Source organism: Pteropus vampyrus, unplaced genomic scaffold (genome assembly GCF_000151845.1).
Source record: "Pteropus vampyrus isolate Shadow unplaced genomic scaffold, Pvam_2.0 Scaffold115, whole genome shotgun sequence".
Taxonomy (NCBI): Eukaryota; Metazoa; Chordata; class Mammalia; order Chiroptera; family Pteropodidae; genus Pteropus; species Pteropus vampyrus.
The window spans coordinates 2342233-2370042 of NW_011888896.1; the positions used below are offsets into that span (position 1 = coordinate 2342233).

General features: G+C 34.7%; 1 protein-coding gene across 2 annotated transcripts in view; it reads left to right on the forward strand.

The window, feature by feature from the left end:
* The first annotated feature begins 7952 nt into the window (after positions 1–7952).
* Positions 7953–27810, forward strand: part of NEGR1 (neuronal growth regulator 1) — an 800836-nt gene continuing 780978 nt past the window's right edge. The window contains exon 1 of one of the 2 annotated variants that reach the window (XM_011365696.1): positions 7953–8129. In XM_011365696.1, coding sequence (XP_011363998.1) covers positions 7954–8129 — 176 coding nt within the window. In that variant the 5' untranslated portion in view covers position 7953. The remainder of the gene's footprint in view (positions 8130–27810) is intronic. The other variant, XM_011365697.1, reaches the window with a different exon arrangement.

Consider the following 27810-nt stretch of genomic DNA (forward strand, 5'->3'; position numbering starts at 1 on the left):
TATAACTTCCCTCTCCCCCAACTAGGATAGTATCAATGGAGACCTTGTTGGAACTTGAATTTCCATACCAGCCCACTAATAACATGAAAGCTCTCCTTCCTGGTAAAAACATAGACTTCTACCTTCATCTGTCACCAAAAAGGTAGTATCCCCTTTCTCCTGCAAAAAGGTGTGAGGGGAAGACTACTACAACAGATGGTTAAAATAATTTCCAGAGTCTCATAAAATAATGCCCAAATAAGCAATTTCAATAAAAAGTCACTTATCATACCATGAATCAGTAAAGTTTCAACTTGAAAAAGAAATCAACAGATGTCAACACCAAGATGACACAAATGTTATAATTATCTGAAAAAAAATATTTTAAAGCAGCTATCATAAAAATCTTTTAATGAACAATGAAGAACATGCTAAAAACAAATGGAAAAAAAAGTCTAAACAAAGAAACAAGAGTCTCAGCAGAGTCTCACCAAAAAGAGAGAAGATACAAAGAACTAACATAAAATTTTAAAACTGAAAACTAGAATAATCAAAAATTGAAACTCAACAGGCTCAACAGCAGAATGAAAAGGAGAGAGTAAGCAATCAATAAACTCAAAAATAGAATAGAAATTACCTAATCTAAACAACAGAGAGAAAACATACTGGAAAACAAAAAAGAAATAAATAACAGATCCTCAGGGACAGAAGACCTAACATTTTTGCCATTGGCATCTCAGGAACAAAGGATAAAGAGGGTGGAACAGAAAAAGTATTTGAAGAAACAATGGCTAATAATGTCCCAGATATGTTTGCTGAGCTTCTCACGTAAGCCATACTTCAAGGAGAAGCCTGCACTAAGGCACCTGCCTCTACCGTGTTCCTGCTGTCTGAACCAGACCTCATAAAGGTGACTGCGATTGTATTTCAACCAATAGGACTGAGGTTTTCCCAATCCAATTGGAGCTGTGCAGCTATATTCCAAATCAGCATCTTCATTGACCAATCAGCATGGCTCCATTCTGACCAATCAGGACAGTGCTTTTTGGACCAGACTGTGAGAATTTGGAGTCCTTGTTTGCATGAGGATGCACCAATCAGCGTCAAGGAGCAGGGACTTCCCTCTCTATGTTATCCTGTCTCTAGCTTAAAGAGCCCACTTTCTCTTTCCACCAAAGACTGAAGATTGTGTCCTCTTGCCTCGCCAGAGAGGAATAGAGTAAAGCAAAGCACTGCAGGTAGAGCAGACTGGAGCAGACTGGACCACACTGGTTCCCAGCATAGCTGTCTACCCAGAGAGATGACTTGCTGGAGGGAGAGCAGCCTACCTCCAGGGCCACCTCTCCCGAGGGCCACCTCACCACCTCACAGCCAAGCTGTTCCACAGCTACGCTATCTCATAATTGAACTGTAACACTATCGAGCTCTACTGTAGCAGTGCTGTTCTCCAGCTTCACCATATCACAATTGAGCTGTTTGTACTGAATAGTTTTCTTCTTCACAACACCCCAAATTAGGGAGTCCTGCTGGCATTGAATGGGTACCTTAACAGATACTTCATTGAAGAGAATATATAGGTGTCAATATAAGCATATAAAAAGATGTTCCACATCATATGTCAACAGGGAAACATCAATGAAAAAAATCAGGATATTACGCACCTATTAGAATGACCAAAATCCAGAACACTGACTATACCAAATGCTGTTGGAGTTGTGGAGCAACAAGAACACTCATACATTGCTGGTGGGAATGCAAAATGGTACAGCTATTTTAGAAGAGAGTTTGGCAGTTTCCTACAAAACAAAACATACTCTTGCAATACAATCCAACATCATGCTCCTTGGTATTTAGCCTAAGGAGTTGAAAACTTAAGTCCACACAAAAACCTGCATACGGATGTTTATAGCAGCTTTATTCATAATTGCCAAAGCTTGGAAATAACCACAAAGTCTTTTAGTAAGTAAATGAATAAACTGTAGTACATTGAAACAATGGAATATAATTCAACACTAAAAAGAAATGACCTATCAAGTCATGAAAAGGCATAAAGGAAACTGAAATGCACATTACTAAGTAACGGTAAAGTCTGAAAAGACTATATACTGTATAATTGAACCATATGGCATGCTAGAAAAAGAAAAATTATGGAGACAATAGATTAGGGGTTGCCAGAAAATAGATAAATAGGCAGAGCACAGAGGATTTTTAGAGTGACAATACTCTATATGATATTATAATGATGGCTATATGTCATTATACATTTGTCCAAACTCATTGAAAGTATAAAATGTATCTTTGGTAAAGTATAAAGGTTTGTCTTTGGTAAAACACACACACACACACACACACACACACACACACACACACACACACACACACATATACACACACACATATATGTTATTCTGGCAAGTGACATTGATAATGGGTGAGGTTATGTATGCATGTGGGCAGAGTGTATAAAGGACATTTCTATAACTTTCTCTTAATTTTGTTGTAAGCCTAGAACTGTTCTAAAAATGAAATCTTTAATATATATATATTTTATAATATATATGGATACACAAACTGTTCTAAAAAATAAAATCTTTAATATGTATATATTTTATTATATATGTATACACACACACACAAGATAAATATCTCTGCAATCAGAAGCAAAACTTTTTAGGAAATAAAATGAAAAACAAAACAAAATAAAATAGAATACTAGTTTTAAAGCGAGATTTTATATTCCTAATAGTCCAATAGAAAATATTATATTTGGCATTTATTTTTAAATAGATGCACTATACATGGTTAAATTCCTAAAGTCATTTTGAAAGTTGGTGAGAAAAATCTTAAAATAGCGATGAAGGTATTTATTAATTTTCCAGAACCCCAGGTAAATTAATAATGATACACAGTTAAAGCTGTACTCATCATCTTACAAGTGTAAAGAATAAAAATTTCAGTGCTTTAAAAATAATTTCTACTCAATCTATTATACGCCTTCTTTCTGGTTTAAATATTTAGGTGAAAATTGCAGGGACATTCTGTGGGAATGGTTTGAAGAGCTTTGACAATAGCATAAATATCCCTGTATCCCCCACTCCCAACTTTTTACCTCTTTGCTTACCATCTGCATTTAATAGATAAGGTGACTTTTTAAAACATGATAAATGAATGAATGTATGATTTTACATAGAGTGAATCCACAGGGAAATGACTGTTTTCACACTCATTTATTCAATAGCTATTTCATGAGTGTATATCCTGTAGCTGTTTGCTATATATAATGAATACAAAGGTTTAAGTTATTCTTGCCAGAAAGAAGCTTACCATCTACTTACATCTTTATTTAAACAACTACAAAATAACATATATTTTTTTTAAATGAAGACTATCACTTCAACACTGGCTTAAATAGAAGAGCTCCCACAGAGAAATCATAGAAAGATTTTATGGTCAGCCATTAAATTCATTATGTCCTTGCTAACCTGGCCACTCAATCACATAGCAGGTAAATGTAGATTTAATTGGTGAGAAGGAGGAGCTACTTTTATAGCTACAGAATTAAAAAAAGTACTTTTGTTTTGATAACAAATCTGCTTTATTATTTTACTTGAAAAGCACAAGATGGTATATTATTAGAAATGTAACCTATAATGGAGTGCTTCTCAACCTGGGACAATTTTTGCCCTGTCTTCCTTAATTCACAGGACATTTTAGCAAGGCCTAGAGAAATTTTTGTTATCACAACTATTGGCATCTATTGGTGCTGTTGCCACCTAGTGAATAGAGAGGCCGGGGATGCTGTTAAACATTCTCCAATGCACAAGCAGTCCCCACAACAAAAAATTAGCTGTCCCAAAATGTCAAAAGTGTCTACGTTAAGAAACTTTTCTGTAAAGAAAGATTTTTCCCACCCCCCCTGACATATTTCCTAAACTTTGTAGTTCTCACAGTGACCTAGAAATAATCACTATAGGTCCATTTAAGTTGATAAGGTGCTCCAAGCTTAAACCAGCTTAATTCATATACAGAATCAATTATGGCTCAAGTTAGGACCTGTTTATATGGGCTTCCTGACCAATTCTTTCAGAAATTACAAAGTAATAGCATGGAAGATGTATCTGAGTTTACTATCAAAAAATAAATGTTAATTTATATACATATGTAATATATATATATGCAAATATATATATATATATATATATATATATTTCCCCCTCATAATCTAATTTACACAGTTGAATAAAAATCAAGTTCACTAAACTAAGGAACTTAAGAAGCCTCTTTATAACATTACTTTTCTAACACTCCTAGGTTACAGGGCATGAAAAACAGAAGTAAACATGTCTAAACCAATCTACGTAATGGCATAATCAGTTATCAGGCTCCACTTTTCTCCTTCCAAACTAAATTCATACTGGTTATTACATTTCTTCAGATATTAGAAGTCAAGCTTCAAAAACAAAATAAAGGTCCATGACTCAAAAGAAAGTAGTAATTCATTCCAGTGTCAGTTTCTAAAAACTCTGACCAAGGGAGTATTCTATTACACCCACTCTAACCCTCACCATTTAAAAAGTTCAAACGATGCTGTTACCTATTTTTGATAATTTAAAATATATTCTATAAGGAACTATGTGCTATCTGAGCTCTGATGTTTCCTTTTCTTTCATTTTGTTGTTTGTTTTTGTTCCGGTTTTCCTTCAGAAAGAATCGAGATCACTAGGATTTAAGTCTCTGCTGGGAAGAAATCTAGGACCTCAAAAGCAAATACTATTAAATCCTCTCAGATATATGCCCTCGGGAAGGCTGAGGGGAAAATAAAGTCATAAAAGCTTTTAAAATCATTTTCATCCCTAGTCAGAAGGACAGCAAAAGTATGCATAGTAATAGGGGCTGCCCATGTAAATATGTAAATAAACTCTCCAACTGGCAAGGCATCTATAAACTAGGTTTAGTTATTGCTTCCTTTGGATGGGTTTTATTAGAGTTAAGTGTTTTGTGATCAGTGAATGGAAGCTGAGGTAAAAACTATAAAGAAAATAAACTCTTTGCCTTTAAATAGAAGTGAGTGGCTCCAGTTTCCTTTTACAAGACTGAAGGGCTGTTGCACATATTAAATCTGCTGCATAGCTCCATCCCTGGTCACAGAAATCCACTCCCCCCCCCCGCCCCCGCCCTCCACTGAAGATGTCAGATCTCTGGGAAACAGCAGTTACAAAAGGATGCTTTTCTTAGCTTGTACTAGAAAACGCTGGCACCCCATCTCTGCATAAAATAACACTAAACTGAGTCACAATGCCGGAAGCTGTGCCTTCTGCTTTTCTTCAAAGGGATCTAGATCATTTCTAGAGAAAATCCTAAATAATACTGCATAGTTTTGTCCATGTACATGACATGTCGATTTTTCTAATCCTCCGTTTGCCCTAGATAATTTTAAGCTTTATCCATCAGTGTACCACGCAAGAAAGAAAAATGCAGTTAACAAGATGACAGTGTTATCTAGGTATTTGGCATCAATATTAGCAGGAGTCTGTCATTTGACAATTATTTTCCTAGCATACCAGACGGTAAAGAAAATGTTTTCATTCATCCGCAAATGGCTAACATTTTATTGATGTTTCAAAATGTAGTTGAATACCATTGCACTTTCAATTTCCGAGCCGGGTTTGAGAGGTAAGCGTGAATCCTAATAACATCAGTAACTCCTGCTGCAACATCTCGATTAATTGCTGAGCCTTAGAGTGTCAGTTCAGCGGGGAGGTGGTGATATTGTCAATTAGTCTGGTGGTCACAGGTGATAGGAACCCTTCCCTTTCCCCACACATCCTCCTGCACCGCGATAAAAATCACTATGAGTACCGTTACCGCCAAGCAAAACGACTCCCTGCCTGCCTCATAAAGAGCTCAGTCTGGGGAGGCAGCCGGAAGCTGACCCCTGCAGTGATTATTGCTTCTGCGCGCTTTGCTAAAGAACCCTGCTAGCATTGTAGAAAAGGAGTTAGGGATGTGAGATGGTTTGCTTTATTTATTTCCCCCAAGAGAAGGACTGGGGTCAGTCAAAAAAAAAAAAAAAAAATCTTTAAAGACCGCTTAAGGGGGTAAGGGATGGTGGGAGAGAAGAATAATAGGGGTGGTAAGCATATTTTTTAAATTACTATACTTGTTTCTCTCCTTCACTTCTCCGCTCTGTTTCTCAAACTCCTCACTGAACAAGACTGATTGGCGTAACTGCTATTGACTCCAACCTTGTTTCTCGCATTGATCTGCAAATGGCTCAGAACAGCTAAAGGTTCTCGAATCTGCAAATGAGTTCAAGAAGGAAAGAAGCAGAAAATGTAGGGGGCGGGCCCAAGTTCAGCACCCCACTCTGCCGTGGGCCAGGAGAGCGGCTCGCAACTGTGGGGCCAGCGGCTTAAGGGGCTGCGGCGCGGAAAGGTGGGTAGCGGTTCTGCGTGGAGTAGGAAGCCTGCTCACCCTGATTTGGAGGCTGTTAAAAAATATATAACCCTGTGAGTCAAACCCGATAACTCTGCCCTGCCTAGATACGGATGGGCTGATCATTGCGCCTGATAGGCTCAAACGGGTTAAACTGCCTCTTACATAACAGGACTGCCTGGCTCTACACAATTAAAACACTTGATTGCAGTCTCTTCCCGACTCTGCAGTCCCGCACAACCCGCCCCGTGCGTCCCAGCGCGCCTGCGTGCAGCGCGCGCACAGGCCCCGCGCACGCGACTCGCGCGCTTACACGTGTGCGCGCATACTATATACACATGCACACACTCCGCTTTGACCACACTTCTCTCTCACACACACACACACACAATTTAGTGTTAACACACACAAGGGAGGGGCACGCCCTCCAAACTATATTGACTGACCCAATAGACACTCCAGCTGCTTTATTGCAAGCCTTTCATGCACACTCCTCATGTCTGTTCAAAAAGCATCTCCCGCCACCGTCCCTACCTATTTCCGAAAAGAGGTAAAGAGTAAACTAGTTGGCCGCTGGTTAACTGTAGCTCGGCCGCCCAGCAGAAAATGAAAAAATAAATAAATAAATAAAACAAATAAATAAACAACGAAACCTGACAGTCTCAGCGTCATGATGGCGCCGACCACAACTTGGAAGACTTTAAAGTTACGGTGCCTCAAGAGGTAAAACGCACAGGAGAGGGAAAGCAATGCGCCCCTCTGCTCTCTTCACCTCGGCCCGACACAGAGACTTTTCTAGCAAAGCGTCACTCTAGTGCATTTGACAAGAAGGGAAGCGTTCTGTCTACGATGCATCTCTTTTCCCCTCAGTTTGCATAATTGTGATATACCTACTCCTGATATATTTTTTCGTTTTCTTTCTTTTCTTTCCTTTTTTTCTCCCTTCATTTTTCCCCCTCTCTGCTGCATCCCCAGTCCCCGGGCGGGGTTGCTAAGGAAACGGCCGCTTGGCAACGCGCGCGAGCCTGGGGGCCGCCGGCCGCCGCTGCGCCCCGCGCTGCTTCTGCTGCTGCTGCTGCTGCTGCTACTGCTGCTGCTGCTGCTGGTGCTGCGATTGCAGCCGCCGCTGCCTCTCGCCCTGCCTCCGCTGTCGCCGCGCCTCCTCCCTCACTCGCCGGCGCGCTCGCCTCCTCACTAGATGGTGTGCGAGCCGCCCGAGAATTAGACACACTCCGGACTCGGCCAAAAGCAACCGAGAGGAGGTGTAGTGTGGTGCCAGGGGGTGGGAGGGGAGGGAGGGAGGGAAAGCGAAGAGGAGGAGGGGAGGCAAAAAAGAGAGAAACAACACCCAACAACTAGAAGGGAGAAAAAAGAAAGAAAAGAAACCCACCCACCCACCAAAAAAAAGGAAAAAAAAAAAGAAAAAGAAAAGAAAAAAATCCTGTGGCGCGCCGCCTGGTTCCCGGGAAGACTCGCCAGCACCAGGGGGTGGGGGAGTGCGAGCTGAAAGCTTCTGGAGAGTGAGCAGCCCTAGCAGGGATGGACATGATGCTGTTGGTGCAGGGTGCTTGTTGCTCGAACCAGTGGCTGGCGGCGGTGCTCCTCAGCCTGTGCTGCCTACTACCCTCCTGCCTCCCGGCTGGACAGAGTGTGGACTTCCCCTGGGCGGCCGTGGACAACATGATGGTCAGAAAAGGGGACACGGCGGTGCTTAGGTAGGAAGAACGGCGTGCTTTTCGCACTTATCTCAATCTATCTTTCTCTCTCTCTCTTTCCACTCCTTTTGCCTTCTTTTTAAAACGAGTAATAATGCTGGTGGTGATCACTGTCAAAAGACCACATCTCATGAAATCCAGGTGCTGATTCTGCCCCAGCCCTAGTCCCTTTAAGCTGGGACAGGTAGCAAGCTGGACTCAGTGATGCTAAAGCACTTTGCCTGAACGCCAAGTAGCCCCGGGATGAGTGAAGAGAGCGGTTTAGGAGGGGCAGGTACCACTTTGAAACTCAATTCACAAGGTCTCTGTTTTACTGTCATGGGGTACTCTCTGAGAGTCTGACAAGTTTATTAGGTTTGTTTCTCTTTTACTCTAGCCTAAGCGACTTTTTCAGACTGCTGGCGTCCTGCTCCCATTTATTTTCCCTCTCCCTTGGACACTTAGGCTTAATTGCTCCTCTTCCGCTTTCTTTCTTTCCTCTTACTGCTTTCTTCCTTTTTCCCTTCCTCTCTCTCTTTTTCCATTTTCTCACTCCTTACTCTTTACAGTCCATTGCCTCTTTCCTCCCCCTTTCTATTTTCTCTCTTTTCTTTCCTCCCTTTTCTATTTTCTTTTTTTTTATCTCCACCAGTCTAATTTCTGATTCTTTTATTTAAGCCCATTTCCTTCACTCTTCATCCTTCTCTATTCCCCATTTTTATTCCTCATTTATGTTACTATTCTGTGATCTTGTCATCTCTTTTTTTCGACTCACATTTTCCATCTCTCTCCCGGTATCCTTTCCCATCCCTGTCACACACACACGCCTCTTCCCTCTAACCCCTTTAGTACCATTTTTTTTCACCCTCACAAATTGCTTTTCTTAAACATACTTCTTCACATACTCTCTATTTCACATCCTCACATACATTAGTACTTCCATGCTCTCACAACCACTTTCACATTCAGATTATCTTTTACTGTTAAAAAGGCACACACTTCTTCACGGTTCCATACACTGTCACTCACACATGTGCACACACGGTCTCTCTCTCTGGCTCCTCTGTTTTCTCTACCTCCTCTTTCTTCTCTCCATCCTCCCTCCTTCCATCTTCAGTTTTACTTCTTTTTCTCACTCTCTCTTCTTTCTTTCTTTCCCCTAAGCGTGAGCACTGAAATGTTTTGTCATTAATAACATCCATAGCCTGATGTTACCCCTAAGCAACACTGCAAAGTAAGCCTCTGGAAACATTTTCTCTCCTGTAAAAATATAAATTGATGATCAGCAGTGCTAGACCTAAACAAGGCTAAACTCCCCTTATTCTTTCATTTCCCATCGCCCTCCCTTCTCCCCCTGGCACTCCCACTTGACGTACACCTCAAATCTCCCTGAAAGATCTTCTTTCTCTCCACTGGGTGGTAGTTGGCTTATAAGTGTAGATTGCACAAAATCAGTATACATGGCATGCCTAAGATGAAAGAGAGTGAGATATGTTCTGTTTGGATCATGCAACGTAATTTAAATTTAATGATCTGGGATCTGGGTGTGGTATATGACTTACACCTTCTGAAAAATACATGAGTCCAAATTTCTGTGGAATATTAATATACACTAATATACACTAATGCTTTTATAATACATTTTGTTATCTTTACTATAAACACAAAATGCCACTGGGTATATACAAAAGTAACTAATAATTTGTTATAACTTAGTAAAATACCTTTTCATTGTTGGTAAAAGCAATGAACTCTCTGTCACATAGAGGATATAAATTAATCTCATATTTGTGTCCTTTATATTAAGTTTGTTTTAGAAGTTTGAACAATAGTGGTAAGAAAAAAACACTATTTCCAGAGGCTGCAAATGTATGTTATGGGAGCTACAATCTATATTTTATAGCAGCATATTGTATATTTTATAATGAGCGTTAATATTTTCAACCTAAAGGTTTGATAGACTGGTTGTCTTTTGATGACCTATCTTGGCATTTTGTTTCCAATAAACAATCTAATAAATACTATGGCTAATTAAAATCACTGAACCCACAGTTTACTTCTAGGAGACCTATGTGTGTAGTTCAACCATTGCTTCCAATACTGAAGCTTCTGTAACTAATAGGGACAATATCTTTCCAGTGTTGTTGGTTTGGTGCAGTCCTTGTTTACTTGTGTGCACTGTACCTCATCCATATTTTTTCTTTATCTTGAGTTTTGTAATATCTTGTTTTGGGGCACTTTTGACTTTTAAACTTTTTAAAGAGAATAGAATCTCTGTCTCTTCTAAATGACATTTCTAACTAAATACAGTGTTTATTTTTTTTAACAAACAGAATCATTTTTTGGGGGGGGGGTCATGTGTAACAGAAATCTGATCTACATTACTTTTTACCTAGAGTAATTTGCTTATAATAATTCTAGAATTCTCTAGGGATTATCTCATTTTTTAAACCTTTTTACATTGTCTATAGATTTTAAACTATTTTAACATATATCTTTTCAAGAAATCCTGTTATTTTTCTTAACTCCTCTTCTGCAACTGGTATTTACTCTATTCATAGAGCAGTTCAGACAGAGTTTAAAGGCTAATTGAGTATGTATAAGTCAGGTGACATATTTTTCATCAAAAGTAATGTCACAGAGTCATATTTCATGTTTTTGCTTTGGATACTTAGAATTATATTTGATGTTACCCTGTAACTCATTAGAAAATAAAACAAACTAAACAAAATTTACCCTCAAACGTACACACCCCTCATCGAAGTACAAAAATCTAGTGCTCAAGAGAATACTGAATTGCATTATAATATTTACTAAGTTTTACACGATATATCCATCCCTCAAAGTGTCTTTAATAAAAAGCAAATAGTGGCATAACAGTTATCAAATAACTTTAAGTGCTAAAGGCCTGAAAGTGCAAACGTGTCAGTCAGTGACTCTGTTGCTTGTGGTTCCATTAATGAAACAGAAGTTTAAAGGTCAAATGATACATTTCTATCTCCTAAATGCCACAATGGCTGTTTGAGGAAAAAGAATCAAGAAAAACAAAACTTTCCTTAAGCGGTGTTGTAATACAAAAGAAAAATTCATTTTGTGATCTACTAATTATATCTATTGTTTTCTAAATCATCTTCTCTGTTTAGTTTAAATAGAGGACTTAAAATGAAATTTCATTTAATAATTTCAACATTCTTATCATTTTAACTCTGCCTTTTAAGGTTAGTGAAGCAATATATTAAATGTCAAAATGTTCCTCACTTCCAATAATGTTATTCACTGATAAATCTCTGAAGAATTCACTTGAGCTATTTGGACTTTCTTGATAAAGTATTTAATGATGCATCTATTCAATAAAGTAACATTTGGTACTTCTTTATTTAAACTTTGGTTTTAAATTAATGCATAGATATCTAGAGTATATTGTAATTTGCTACAAACATATTAGTATATTTATATTAAATAATAATTTTAATTGCAAGTACATTTAATACATATTAACAATACTAATACAATAACAATACTAATACATATTAGTATTTTATGCTTAACAAAACTTGTTAATCTCTATATGGATATATTAACTTTTTCTCTAGTCTTCAAATTGCATTTTGTAGTACATGAAAGGTCTGAGTTAATGTGCCATCGGGTGACATAACAAAGAACAGGAGGTGCTAGAACCACATTGATCACACTTCAGGACCCAGTATTTCTAGACCTGGAAAATCAAGGGGAACATAACTCTGCTCTGGATCAATACATAAATTTCAGATAACTTTTTAAATATAATTTTGCAGTTACTTTAATATGAGTCAATGACTTTATCCCTACCTTATTAAGAAACACAGTTATATTAACATGTCCAAAATGTTTAATATTCTTTGGAAACAATACAAGGAACATCCTCATTTACATCCTCCCAGTGTCTGAATATTTTAAAAAACACATGTCATTTTTAAACTAATTCTTTCAATCTGTTTCTCCTTCAATTCTTCTGTATGAATTTTGTACATTTTAAGCCGCCTTCCTGATATGAATTCAAAATATTCTATTCTCTGCTTGTCATGCTTTAATCAAAGAAGAGAAGAGAGATTCTTTTCTTAAATGTGATATCTTCTTTTACTTTAGCAAAGTTAAACACAACTGTCATTTTAATGCAATAGATTTGAATGGAAGTTATATGAGATCCTAATATGATACTGTAATAAGGAAGAAGACTTTTGCTTACAGCATAGAACATAAAGAATGTTTCCACAGAAGTTATTTCCACTGGAAGATACAAAACTTTGCAAGTAGATTTGTAAATGGATATGATAAGTATTTATTACTTCTCAGCCTATTTGTCCAATACATTTGCCTTTTGATTAAACTACATTAATTAGTTTTGGTTTGAAATGCATACTATCGGATACAATAATGTAAATGATTTATGTATGAGAATATAGAATTATCATTAGCTATAGAATCAAGTATTCTGTATTTTCAGAATATCATTGAAGAGTCCCACATTGTCTGTTGAGTTATTTTGGCTCATTAATGCATCACACATCCCAAATACAGTGTTCAACTATATAGATATTTATAATTTTTAACATGAGACATTATTTAAAAACCTATATGCTTATTAAATAATGTCATTGAACAAATATATTTAAAATTCTGATTTTTTTTCCTTCTCTAAAAATAGAAGGGGTAATAGATTGTCATACTGAGTCAGTCTGGAAAAAGTGTATTCCAGAATATGTAATAAAATGCTACAATAGTATCTATAGTGATTTCCAGAGCTGTTCTATTAGAATGACTTATTGCTTGGTTTATTAATATACAATTATTTATTATATTAAAGAACAACATAGTACTTTTAAAATTTATAAATAAATTTGTTTTTGCCCCATCTTTTTAGTTCAGAAGAATTGATAAACCCAAGTGGCTATATAAATCTTTGAACACAGCATGTTAATGAAGTAGTTATTTTAAATAGATTGGCTTTACATTTAAACAACTTCAAAAAATAAGTTAATTCTTCAGTGCCTGACTTCTGAAGAGTTTAGAGAAGTGTTCACCTCCTATATGTGGCAGTTCTGGGTTGATAGACTAGCTCCAACCTTCATCCCCCTGCAACTCTATGCTATTGGAGATAGATGGTGGAGCTAATCCCTCAGCTGCATTTCTCAGTTAGCTTTGCCAAGCCGTCCGTCTTCAGGCTGTTGTTGGCCAGATAGGAAGTTTTGGGAGAATGGAGGACACAATGAATGAGAAGTCAGGGTATTGCTCTCCTCTTTCATTGCTTTGGGCAGTGTTCAGCAGTGTCTCCATCTCCCACTGGAACCTCTTTGTTCCATCTTCTACTGGATAACTGGCTCTTGGGCTTCTATTTTCTACCTCATCCCTTTGTTCCTTCATCCTAGGATCAGTAATGGATTCCTGCTGTTCTAACTGCTAGGTTTTCTTACTATCACCTGTTTGGCTTCTCAGCTTTTCCATCCTCTTCGTAATCAATTTCCTCCTTTAAGTTCCTTCTCTTTTAAATATCCAGAATGGTTTAAGTTTTGCTTCTAGAACCCTAATTAATACCAAGTGAAAAGGAATAGTTTCAGTGATTTTAATTTTGTTTGATTAAATGACTGCTTTGCCCATGACACCTTAAATATTGCTCGCTAGCACTGGATATAATAATTGTTTAAGGAGATGGTATAGGAGTTACACCATAGCAACACTGGGGCATATTACAAACAAGAAAGATGGATATTTGGTTTTTTCCCACCCCCTAGATTATGAGAATAATAAAGCAAATTTATAAATATTTAATTAAATATACAATTGAATAATTTCGGTAGAAAAGTATATAATGTTGCAATGGAAGGGAAAATGAAATTGATGGATATATATTGGCAAGATTCAATTAATTAAAAATAAATAAATTATGTATTTATTTTTTGGACTCAGCAAAAGAGAACTAGGGCTAAACTCTGCTTGTGGTGGGTATGTGATCAAAATGCTGACATAATTCTTACAGTGTTGCCTGTTTAAATCAATGGGAATTAAAGGCCTTTTAAAAAAAATATAGCTTAATACCTGAGAAGCTAATCAAAGTTTTCAGAGTCTTAAGAAGTATAAAAGTATATGATTATAACAATGCCATGATTCAAGTATTTAACCACTGTAGAAATTAGTCTCTCAAGCTATTTGAATCTTTTGGTTAGAAATCAAATAATTTTTCTACCATATCTTGTTCAAAATAGCATAAATTAAGACATTCTGGACATCACATAACTGAAACAGAGGAACTAAGGGAATCTTTATTAATGGGTAGTGATTTTTCGATTTCTTTTGTTTTTAATTTACTATAACTGTTAACTGAGTTTTACATGATGTGGTGACCTTCTCCTTAACTTCCTCAAAAATACTTTCTGAAAGATTTTTGCGTAGGTGTCTGGCTCCAATATAAACAAGCTGTCATCATAAAGTCCTTCTTTTGGTACATTTCTCCACACTTTCACAAGAAAGATATTAATTTAAAATCGTCGTTAATGAAATGACCCTCTCTTAGAGATGCTCAAGAGAGGATTTCTGAAATGGGAGGGAAATTGCTTATAAATCTGTCATTCTATCCCTCTCAAAGTTATGTGGATCCATTACAAATTATCGTTGACATTTTATAAGAGAAAATAAAATTTATTGTTCTGTTTTTCCCTAGGAGCATAATATTACCTGCCTTTTGGCTTTTGTAAAGGAAGTTTTAAATTGAGTCACATGTTCTTTTATCAGGTTTTTCATGTGTTTCAAATTCATCAGTGGAAACAAGAATTTCCCATACTGTTACATATAAAAGCTAATATATTTTACCTGATTGTAAACAATATCAAATTAGATTTTAATTAGTTCGCTGTATCTAAAAATGTATAATTTATGAAATATTAAATAAATTTAATAATAGTATAAAACTTTTTTATCTTTTGTTCAAGTGTACTTTCTGTTCCTTGCATTATAAATTTTGATTATCAAAACACCTGGGTTTGTAAGCTCTGTGACTGTTGTTCATTTATCCTTAGGACCTTAACTGAGAACCTTGCATATGTCAGGCTAACATCCACTATTATTTTAATTAATGAATTTATAGAAGGACAAGTGAAAAAATAAATGTATTTGTTCTTTAGTTTATTGTTTCAGATTTTAATACTTGTAATATCTTTAATACTGTGTTGGATCTGCATGCTTATAGTGATTAAGTACCTTTTATTGAATCTGTATATCAATAGCCTATGCCTTAAGTAATTCCTGGAGAAGTTCTAGTGCTTAAGACACATTGGATATATTTAGTGTCTTTAAATTGCAGGATACAACCTACTAATGAGTCTTGAAAAAAAATGTACTGGGTACTAAATGTATTTTTTAAATAAAATGTATTAAAATAGAGTAGATGGCATTATACTTAATAAAGGTAAGTATTATTTAATTAAACTTTTTTTGTGTGTATGTGTGCTGTGTCAAGATTTTAGATGTATTTATTACTGTGGGTTTCAAAAGAAAAAGTTTGAAATGCAATGATATACTTGTAAAATTTTGAGATGTAGTTACAATTTTAAGAAGATTCAAGATTTTAAATTATATAGGAAGTTTTTTGCTATTTGTCATTATAATCAGTGGATAACAACAGTTCAAAGTAGCAAAATATCTATTGTCACTTAACACTTTTTTCTATTTCTACATCAACTCATGGATCCCCCTCTTCATTTCTCCTAAGGTTTCAATTAAATAAAATTGATAAAGGCACAAAAGTAGAGAGAGTTGGCTATTTGCTATAGATGAATAAATTTCAATGGTAAAAAGTAGCTACACACTCCAAACTAGAGTAGAACTTATGTATCATTTCAAACATCCTCCAGAGGTAGGTCAACAGTATCTTATAAACCACAGGGTGTTGATACTAGCTGATAGAATTTTAATGTGGTCATATGGCTTTGATTTATAATGTTGAGGTGGTTATCTATCAGCATCGTGGTTTCTAAGCCATATCAAATTCTGAATCCTGAGAGAGAACCTTAGATGCTCTTAAGCATCCAGCTGGCATGGGAATTGGTCTTTTAATCACTTTCTCTAGGAAAAGAGGAATATAGGAAAGGAGGAATTTGGCAGTGTTGCCAGCATTAAGTGTTGCTCTTTTGAACAGAAGCCAATATATTATACTTTCTGGATAGCTGGTAGTTTGTTCAATTTAAGGAAGATGTTTATAACCCTTTTGAGTCCAGAACTAAATTATTCTTTACTGAATTTCACTAAGTCATTTGGACACAGGTCCAGTGCCCATGCTCACACTACAAAATAAGAGTTTTTTTAAAGCTGTAACTACTGCCATAAGAAGTCTTGAAAGGTTTTGGAAGATTTAAAGGGCCATGGGAAAATGTGTTCTGTTGTCTTTAGAAACCCCTTTCTTCTCATGGAACTAAATTAAATTTAGAGATATTAGAAGGATTTAGGAGATATCGTGAACATAAGAGCTGTAATCAAAAGGCAAGAGAGTATTGTTTATATATTCTCTCCAGTAACATTACATATTATTGTATGAGGATATTAAGTGAATAAATCAAAGAGATTATAAAGTTTTTCTAATCTTATAATATTTCTTATAGGAGAATATACTTAGATATATTTGATTTGCGAGTAACCTATTTTCAAATTAATGTCTTGGTAATTGATTAGCTGAATAGAAAATTGTATCTCTACTGCTTAACACGTTGCTCGATACATTATTGGTGCTCAAAACCTGAATGTTAAGTGTAGGAATTGAAGATAAGAGGAAGGAAAAAAGAGAGGAAAGGAGAGATGAAAAAATATTTTGCTATATGAATGACTTCTAATTAAACTTCCTGAAATTTTAGGTCACTGGGATTTCAAAAAATTCAGCTCACAAACTGTATAATATGGAAGAATTACAATAAAAAAGAATACATTTCAGTTTATGTAATTCATTAAATGATTGGAATAATTCTAAACCTACATCTTTCTGTGATGAAGTGATGTACATTGTACAAATAGAACTTCTAAAATCATATTTTACACTCAGATATATGTCTGCCTCCCAAGTTACTGGTCCATTTATGTTTATTTTGAAAGATAGATAGAAGCTCTGCGCCTTGGCCTGTAATGTGATAAGGAACCAATGCTTTGGAATATGTTCACAAAAGGAAATTATATATAAATATTTGAATAACTGCTCACTTGTCTTCTTGAACATATATCATTGATCAATTTTTGCTCATACATCATTAATATGAAATAATAGATATAAAGATTTACTTTTGCTTATGCACAGAGTTTATCTTTTATTGTAATTGTTTAATTGCATTGAAAAACCCATCATGCTTTGAGGTATCCAGAATGGGAGTGATGAGAGTTTGAGCTCGCTCTTCTCTACTTACTGGCTATGTGATTTGAACAAATGCCTTACCCACACTTAATACTTCCCTAGCAAAACTACATGCATAATACTAGATAATGCTTATAAAATACTAACACAATACCTACCCCATAGTAAGCATTATACTTATATTAGCTAATAATTTTATGTGACTTTTTTTTCCTAATTTTAATCTGAAATTTGTTAGCACTATTTACTTACTGAGATGTCTATTTTTTCCCATTTAAAATCATTGTACCAATTATTTGTGAACCCATTGTATAGTATTTGTTGAACATATACTTTTTTTTGTGATTTTGATAAAATAACATTTGTTCAGTAGTCCCCTGGGATGTCAGATGGTGAGTCCTGGTTCAACAAAAGACCACAAAAAAAATTTAAATAAAGAAGTTTATTACTCATAGGTCTTGGAGGAAGTACATGGCACACCTGCAGAGCTCACACAGGGAGGTCAAGGCGAATTACAGATAGAAGGAGCGGCAGGACCTGGGGCTTATGCTTTTACTAAGGTCTGTGGGTGGAGTGCTTTAGGATTCTCTGGCCAAGGCTGGATTGGTCAATTCAAACCCAAATGACTGGTGTTTCATCTAAGGTATGCACAAAGGGGAGGCACGCCAGGGGAAAGGAGAGGCACATCAGGGAAACAGGAGAATGTTGATGCTCACAAGGACTGCTGAGGAAGTGATATCAGGAACTTAAATTTGCTTGTGACCCTTCAAGCTATTATCTAGGACATGGGCTGAATGGAGGGTCTAGTGTCAGAGTTTAAGGTCCCTGTAGGCCTTTTGGCCATACACTATAGATGCCAAGGCAGCAACGGTGTGGAATAATTTAGCTAAACTCTTGACACTATATTTTAAAGATTCTACTTAATAGACAACTTGTATTTGTTGTTGTTGAGCCCAATAAGCAAGTGACATAACTCCAAACCTGGAAGTAGAAACATACCAAAAAAAGGTTTTAGTTATTAAGGTACAGACCTAGAACACTCAATAGCAATAGAACCATAAATTTTATGTTCAACAGACTGGCGGTGATTTGATTCACTTACCAGAAGTAAGATATCGCTGTAACTGGGTAGTCATATGCAGTATTGAGGATAGAAGAAGAAATGAGGAGACAGAAAAGAAATAAGGATTAGAAAGTACAATGTCATGGCACTGGAGTAGTTAGAGGATGAAGATTAACATTTGTGACAGAGTTTAGAATAGAAGTGATGATAACTGGTGATAACATTGGAATAGTCAATAAGAGGGCTAGAATGAAAAAAAAAATAACCAACAGTATATTCTACATGGGGTAGCAAATAAGTATTCAGGATTAAATATGCCATTTTCATTTTTTATGATAGTCCATATGATAGAAGCAGTTCATATAAGCAAGAACTTTCTGTCTATATTGACATTTTATCCATAGACAATAAATTCAGGAGAAGCTCAGAAAATATGGAGGCTTGCTATAATTCTTCGTATTTGCCAAATGCACAGAAGAATGATTTAAGTTCATAATCATGATAGAGCCATCAACATCATGATTGAAATTCAACTAACACTGAGTACCTAATATATATGACACACCTTCATAACAATATGCAATAAGGTATTGCTTTCCCAGTTTTATAGAAAAGTGACTTAGGCTTGGAAAGGTAAGGTAATTTACCCCCACCTAGGACAGGTAATGGCTGAGCTAGAATTCACATCTAGGTCATTTTATTCCAATCCTAGTGACTTTTCTACTATCTGTGTCTCTCACTAAGAGGAGTTCAAAACAATTGGTAAATTTATTGCACATTCAACTGTTACACATTAATTAAGCACCATCTGCATTTTAACAACTGCTAAATTGACGATGATAAAATAAATCAAGGTGTGTTATATATTCAAAGAAATATGTTCAATTATTTTAAATGAGGTTAAGTACTTACCATATATAGATAGTAATAAGCATTTACTAAATTGGAACATAGTGAATTCTTAAAACTAAAAATCTCTCATACAAAATGATTTTATCCCTAATTATTATAAGCTACTGATAACACAAGAGAGAAAAACAGCTTTCGAATATCATTTATAGTCAGGCATTATGCATAGGTTATTTCATTGAATCTTAGGGGCAACCTACAATTTTTCTACTTTATGAGTCGAGAAACAAACTCATGGAAGGTGAATAACTTTCTGAACTTTAATAATGCTAGTAAATGACATCACCAAGATTTGATCCTAGGCCTGTGTGTCTCAAAAACCCATGCTATTTTTTTTTAAGCCATATTTCCTTGGGCTTTTTGTATACTGTGGTCCTTAGGAAAAAGGAAAAGCTGCAGTTGCTTGCTGCTGTAGTTTTCCAAGTCCCCAATTTAATCATTTGAATGCTGCTCTAGTATAACTCTAAACAGTGAATCAGACTGATTTAGAAGTCTCCTTCAAAAATGTTTAGGTAGCCTAAACTATTGAGCATCATTATTTTCAAAGATAGATGGGAAAATCAAACAAACAAACAAAAAAAATCAGAGATCTAAAAGAGATGCTTTTATTACAATTTCATTAAACATGTCAATAATATGTTACAGACTCATGTTTAATTGCAGTCAATGTATAAAATTAAATATATTGGAATTAGGTTGCCTTTTTCTGCTAGCTAGTAGATGAGATATACTATAGATTATAGCCAAATGGAGTGAAAACTTGTTTTTATTTGGCACCGTGTAATTTAAGAATCTTCTTCAATATGTTTACATATCCACCTTCAATAGATTTTGCATATACCCCTAAGAGGAGAGTAAATTTCACAATAACTTATTTCTTGGCTATCCAAAACTTTCCCAGTATAAAGTCCTATTTTTGTCTCACATCATTCGAGAACATTTTTCAACCCTCTCTAGTCCAAGTCTGACTACTCATTCTCCGAATTTTAAATTTGTACGGCTTTGCATTTTATGTTTATTTTATCAACTTTATAGTATGTAGTTCTCTATTTTGATTCTATAGAAGAATGTAACAACAGCCAGTGTCTTATATAATAGTCTTTCACTTATATTATTGTAAATCCTTCACAGAATTTGCATATTGATTATTTGTGTAAATATGTTTACTAAATTCTAGGATACTTGAATTGATTTTTCATTTTCCTTTCTTCTCTCAGGAATTTGTTTTATATTTTTTCCCTCCCATTGCATAGCTTTTTTCATAGGAAACATGTTTTATCAGACCTTCATTTACCATTTTTCGGCATATACTTATTGAGTCCTTGTCTTATACTAGACACTCGTTATAAGTCTGAGGTACAGTAACCATAAGAGATAAGGTCCCTTCTATTGAATTTACATTGTAGTTCAACTTGTGTTCTTAAAAAGTGTTATGTAGTGTAAAGAATGTATATTTAACATTTTACTATGCCAACTATTAGCTCTGTGGTCATAAGCAAGTTGTTTGGTTTTTCTGAGACTGTTTTATTATCTATAGAATGGAAATCCTGAAAGCTGCTCTTATACTGTACTTTTCATGAATCCTAGTACTAACATATGTGAATGTGTCCTAAGCAGTATTCAGCGCACAGTTTGCACTCAATGTCATTGTCTTTACTTTCTACCTTTCTCATTCTTCCTTTACTACATCTGTAACTTATGGACAGAACTATCTAGTTAAATGAATTGTTAAATATATTGTGCTTTCTGTGTTTCATTTTTTTCTCTAATAACTTCCAAGGCTCACCTATTTTTAATCAAGGCACCTTTCTGATACTTTGAAAAATAGAGGTGATCTGAACATGTGATAACTGTGTCATTCATCTTGTCTACTTTTGGACTATTTTAAGCCTCCTACCCCCAATGGAATGGATGACATTTCTGTCTAATCTCAACAATTGAACTAATTTTCTGACTTTTCTTTGGACATTCTAAAACTTCTCTTCATAGTTGATATATATATTTACTTGGTTTCTGATAGACAATATCTAGACTTTTCTAATTACCTAGGTTCAAGTAGCATAAATTTTCATATTGTTTATATGGAAAAATCACTAAAATGTAAATTGCTGCTAATTTTTTATTTACATCAAAATTCCTATTTACATTTCTTCTCCTATATAAGAACATTATGCTTTTTCAAATTCCTCCTAAGCCCTTTAATATCCTCATTATTTTCCTACTTTCAGCTACTTATATATGTGTATTTATGTTGGACCCTTAAAAAAGTGTCATATTTCTTTGAATCATTAAAAAATTGATCAGGAAACTAAAATTACTTATCTCACTTACTAACTATACAAACATACTCAAAGTTACAGATTTTATTTAATTTTCAAGAGGCTATAGAACATTTGATTTTATTTTGGTCTCCATATTGAATATACCTCTCACAGCTAGTGATACCTCAAATTTCCAGAGACCACTGTATCCTATTTGTGCTCCATTCCCCATCACACTTTACCCATTTACACAGAATAAATGTGCGTAGATTAAATAATGGAAACATCTAAGAAAAAATGAAATCATATGAAGAAAAGAACATTAGGGAAAGAATAAAGAAGTAAAAATTACTGAATCTTTTTTCACTATTACACTATTGCCATTTTCTTTTATCATTGTCATGTTTTTCTTTTTTGCTTTGATGCCCTCTGTCCTTCACTCTCTACCTCAAAACAAGGAAGTACTAGGCAAGAGTGAATGTCTCGACGGCTGGTTCTTTAGCCATTGCACAATGGACAAATTATGTTACCATCTCACTTAATTTGAGGATAAGAGGTCGGAGGGAGATAATTCTTTGCAGAAAGAAGCGCCTACTATATAGCAGTTGTTCAAGTAAAACAGATTATTTAAGTAAAGAGAACTTTAAGTTCTAAAGGGTCTGTTTTGTTTTGACTAACTACATTCATTACACATTTTAATTTTTTTTAATATTTAAGTTTGTTTTCATAAGCATATACTGTTTAACTTTGGCAACAGATTTTCCTTCCCTTTTTAATTAAAAAAAGACTAAATGTAAACAAGGCAGACTACCTTTCTGGAGAAATAAAACATTCAGTTTGCATAGATAATTTCTACTAGTAAGATAATAGAGCATTTGATCACTCTTGCTCAGCATTTCCTCAAATGGTGTTATAAAGAAAGCTAATCTATACAACATTAATAGAAAAGAAGCTCTTTTAGCTGACCTATATTTGAAAAGCATTTATTTCTTCTAAAAATTTATAACTGGTACCCACAGCATGCAATATATTTCTCTTTAATATGTACATAAATGTTCCTTCCTGTAAGTTGAATTTTGAGATTAAAAGAGTCAGTTAAAATGAGTGTGGTAAAAAGAGATTTGTTTCTGCAAAAACAATGTTGAGTGCTTTAAAAATATTTGATAAAGGCAATCGTTAAAAATAATTATGTTTAACTAGATGCAGATGAAGTAACCATAAAATATTTTTAGGAAAAGAATAAAATGTAGATGCACCCTACACTCAGAATGCTTCATAAATGTCTTTAAATTCTCATTTCACTTTGAAGAATCAGAAACTAAAAGTCTGGTAATCTTTATTGGAGCATTATGTGGCATAAGAAAGACAGTATGACACTGGAGAAAGGAAAGCCTCTTCAATAAATGGTGCTGGGAAAGTTGGAAGACCACCTGCAAAAGAATGAAATTAGACTGTTGTTTCTCACCACACAGCAAAATTAACTCAAAATGGATTAAAGACCTGAATATAAGACCTGAAACAATAAAATGCACAGAAGAAAACATAGGAACTAAATTCAAGGACCTTGGACTTAAAGAAGGTTTTATGAATTTGACTTCAAAGGCAAGGGAAGTAAAAGCAAAAATAAATGAATGGGACTACATCTAACTAAAAAGCTTCTGTTCAGCAAAAGAAATCGTCAACAAGGTAAAGAGACAACCATCTCAATGGGAAAATACATTTGCAAGCAGCGCCTCCGATAAGGGCCTAATATCTAAAATATACAGAGAACTCATATGGCTCAATAACAACAACAACAACAAATGATTCAATCAAAAAATGAACAGAGGACCTGAACAGACACTTCTCTCTAGAGGACATACAAATGGCCAACAAACATATGAAAAGATGCTCAACATCGCTAGCTATTAGGGAAATGAAAATCAAAAACCACAATGAGATACCATCTCATACCTGTTAGAATGGCTATAATCAACAGGACAAGTAATAACAAATGTTGGAGAGGATGCAGAGAGAAAGAAACCCTCATACACTGCTGGCGGGACTGCAAATTGATACAACCACTATGGAAAACAGTTGGAGGTTCCTCAAAAAACTAAGAATTGATCTACTATGATCCAGCAATCCCACTGCTGATTATTTACCCCAAAGACTTGAAAACCCATATCCAAAAAGATATTTATTTTCACGCTGATGTTCATAGCAGCATTATTCACAGTGGCCAGGACATGGAAGCAACCAAAGTGTCCTACGATAGATGATTGGCTAACAAAGCTGTGGCACATATATACAATGGAATATTACTCAGCCATAAGAAGAGATGAAATACTGCCATTTGTGACAACATGGATGAACCTCGAGGTAATCATGCTAAGCGAAATAAGCCTGAAAAAGTTGAAAATCACATGATATCACTTATATGTGGGATATAAACCTAAAAGCAACAAATGAACAGGACAAATAGGACATGGACAATGGACTGATGGTTACCAAAGGGTAGAGAATGGAGGAGGAGGGGAGAGGTAGACAGGGTAAAGGGGGTCAAATATAGAGGGGTAAGGGAAGGGTGAAGTGGGTAAAGAGGATCAAATATATGGTAGCTGAAGGAAATGGGACTTTGGGTGGTAATCACACAATAGAATATATAAATGTCGAACTATAATGTATACCTGAAAATTATATAATTGTATTAACCAATGTTACCCTGATAAACTTAATTAAAAAAAGAAAAACAGTATGAAACTTTAGTAGTCATATTTGATAACAAAAGAAGTTGCTTTATTCTTTTAAGACTGGTATATGAATATACATTTTTAAATGAAAACAAAATATTTGGGGTATGTCATTATAAATTACTTTTTGATTAATTGACTGATAAGATTTCTATCTTATTTTATCAGATGTTTCCAAAAAAATATGCTATGGGGAACATTTTTAGAAAGCTAATGTCATCACGCCCATTAATGAGTACCTTAACTCAACATTCATGGAAAGGAATTAAAATGATATTTTAAAATTTATATTTGTAATGGATAGAAGAAACTATATACCTCTTGCTCTTTGAGAGAGGTGATAATCATCATTCATTCATTAACATAACCAATGTTTTTTGATTACTTAGTGTATGAGAACATTATTTTAGGTTCTTAGGCTCTATTAAGACAAAAAAAAAATTCCCTGCTTTCAAGGAGTTTATAATCTGGCAGATAAAATGATCGTGATAGAAAAACAAAAAAATTAGAGAAAAAGACAGGGTTCCTAATAAGGAAGAAAGTAATGAACACTTATTATTCTCCCAGAATGTTCCAACTTGAATGTTTCTTCAAGCTACAAAAAAGTTAATGTTATTCGAGCTTTCACTTCAGGTGAGCTTTCATGATTTAGCAGCCCATAGTCTTATCTCTCAATCTACCTTTACCAACTTGCCCTTATAGACCCCCATTATGTTCACATATAATATTCTACTTGGTTTTCTCAAAATTCTGGTAGGTAAGTAACATAATATTGTTAACATTCTTGTCATTCAGGTCTCAACTTGAAAGGCACCTCCTCAGGAGCCTGCCCTGCCACCCAATAGAGGATAGACCCCCAATCGAACATGAGTAGGTTTGGACATGATATGCCTCTTTCTCATGATCTGTCTTTCCATGTAGTCGTGTTATTGTCTTGCTGCCACTGTTATGTGGGGCCTTGCCTGTTTTCTGCCAAGCTTTATCTCCAGGATCAAAGTGGTCCACAGTTGGTGCTCAGTAAAGTTTCACTGACAGGGAAACTTAAGTTTTAGAAATAAGTTTTTTGTTTGTTTGTTTGTTTTAAATTACGGGGCTTCTCAATAGCTAACATGACAATGTTAAATATTTATTTTATCAAATATGCAGTTTTATCAAAATTATTTTATCTTGTATTTTTTTCTGAGAAGTATCTCTTCAAATTAGTGTTCTGCATAACATAGTTTGAGAAACATAACATACTATAGAAACTTTGCCTATTAAATTTTATTTTTATAGGTGATCAAATTGAGAATATTTTTAACTCATGCTGAGTGCTAAAATCACAATACTGGTCTCCAAGTTGGTTATGAACTAAAATGACAGCAAATATAAATATGTATAATGGTAGTGAAAAAAGCTCTGTGTTTCCATAGCCATCTATTTAAGCTCAGATTAATTGTGAATATTCCTTGTTTACTCTAGATATTAATGTAAAACATGATTTTCCTCCTTGGATACAAATGTTCAAATGATATTTTCATAACATACTTATTTGTGATCCTTCTAAAATATATCTCACTGTATGAAACAAACAAACAAAAAAGCCATAATCTTATATCAGTTATACTGTAAGTTATACTTAAAACTTATAATCTTTCTGAATCTTTCAGAAAGATTATGTTGACATGGTCAAACATTTTATTATTAAGCTTGTGCTTAAAATTTATCATTTTTAAATCCAGGAGAATTGATTTAATTACATTTTGCTTCTAGACTAGTTTTTATAATTCTTTCACTTATCAGAAAGAAATTTAATTACTGAACCTGCATACAAATGTCAGCTTTTAAGAATGTTGGCTCCCTTACTGTTTAAGGAAATACTGAATCAAGTGTGAAGTTGCATTGAATTCCAACTGAAATTCATCTCAAGTATTAATTTCCAGTTTGAACCCATTTAAGAAATGTATATTTCATCCAAAGTGCATTTCACTGGGGTGAATTAGTTTGAGGAGTATTTGACAGGGTAACAGAGGATCATAGTAGTACATAGTGTTATCTCTAGAATCACACTCCTTAGTTTTTAACCACAATTTTACTACCAACTAAATATGATTTTGGACAGATTGCTTACTCCCTGTGCATATTCCCTAATCTATAAAGTGGGGATAATAATAATGTATTTTTATAGATTTATTACAAGGATTCACTTATATAAAACTTGATATGATATATTAGCAAACAGCATGTAATAATTTACTAATATTTACTAAGATGAGAAGAAAGTTTCTGTTCAAAAATATTCTTCATACCGATTAGACCTACCAATAGATAATCAAATCTTGGTTTTGGGTGAAACCAAGGATGAAGGATGTCTTTATACAATATAAACACTCTTTGGGGAAGGTATCATTTTTAAGTCCATATATTTTAAAGTCAGAGCGATGTAGATTCATTTACTTCTAGCTATTGGGTGTTCAGGCAGTTCACTTAACCTTTCAAAGACATGGTTTTGTAATCTATAAAATGGAGACAAATCTGTACTTCATAGAGTTGCTGTGAGGATCAAAAGAGGAAATTTATATAAAGTACTTAGTGCAGTATAGGATACAGTATAAGCAATTGCTAGGTTTTTGTTATTGCTATAATTATTGTTTTAACTTCATATTATAGCTAATTATTTCAGAAAAAAATTAAATGAAAAGAAGAAACAAATCTACAAGCATAAAAATCATATGGTAAAAATTGGAAGAATTGCTACTGAAAACTGAGAAATGAGAACAATAAAGAGATGAGCGATAAGAAAAAAAGATAAATTTCCCTGCATTGAAATTTTGCTTTACAGAAGCAGAAAAAAGGAACAGTTTTATTTGTATGTCATTATTGGCAAAGAACATTAATCAGGCTTACCCATGTCCATGTTTTTGTAAGGGTCTGTTAAATAGACACGATACTTACCTGTTAGAAGGATATGAAGAGATGTATTCTCTCTATGTATAAGCTCCTTTTCTGTAGTAGGTTTGGTATGTTGCTCTGAAATATAATAAAATAGTAAATCTTTCTCCTCTCATTACAGATGAGCTAAAACTCCCCCTATACTGCAAACTTTGGCTTGAGTAGTCCTAGTCATAAAACCATTTACTTGGTCTTGTCGTAGTTCAGATCATATGGCGCAAACCCAGAAAACAAAACTAATTTAAAAATGTATAATAATAAAGAGATTGGACATCAGCAGGAAAACATTATATTTTATAATGAGATACACTTTTTAAAGAACTTTCATAATTTACTTTTTCTTGTGATCCTCAGAAAGGCTCAAAGTGGGGAGAACTGTATGAGATAAAATAACCTAAGTTATGTAGCTATTTAGTAAGCAACTTAAAATGAGATATCCTGG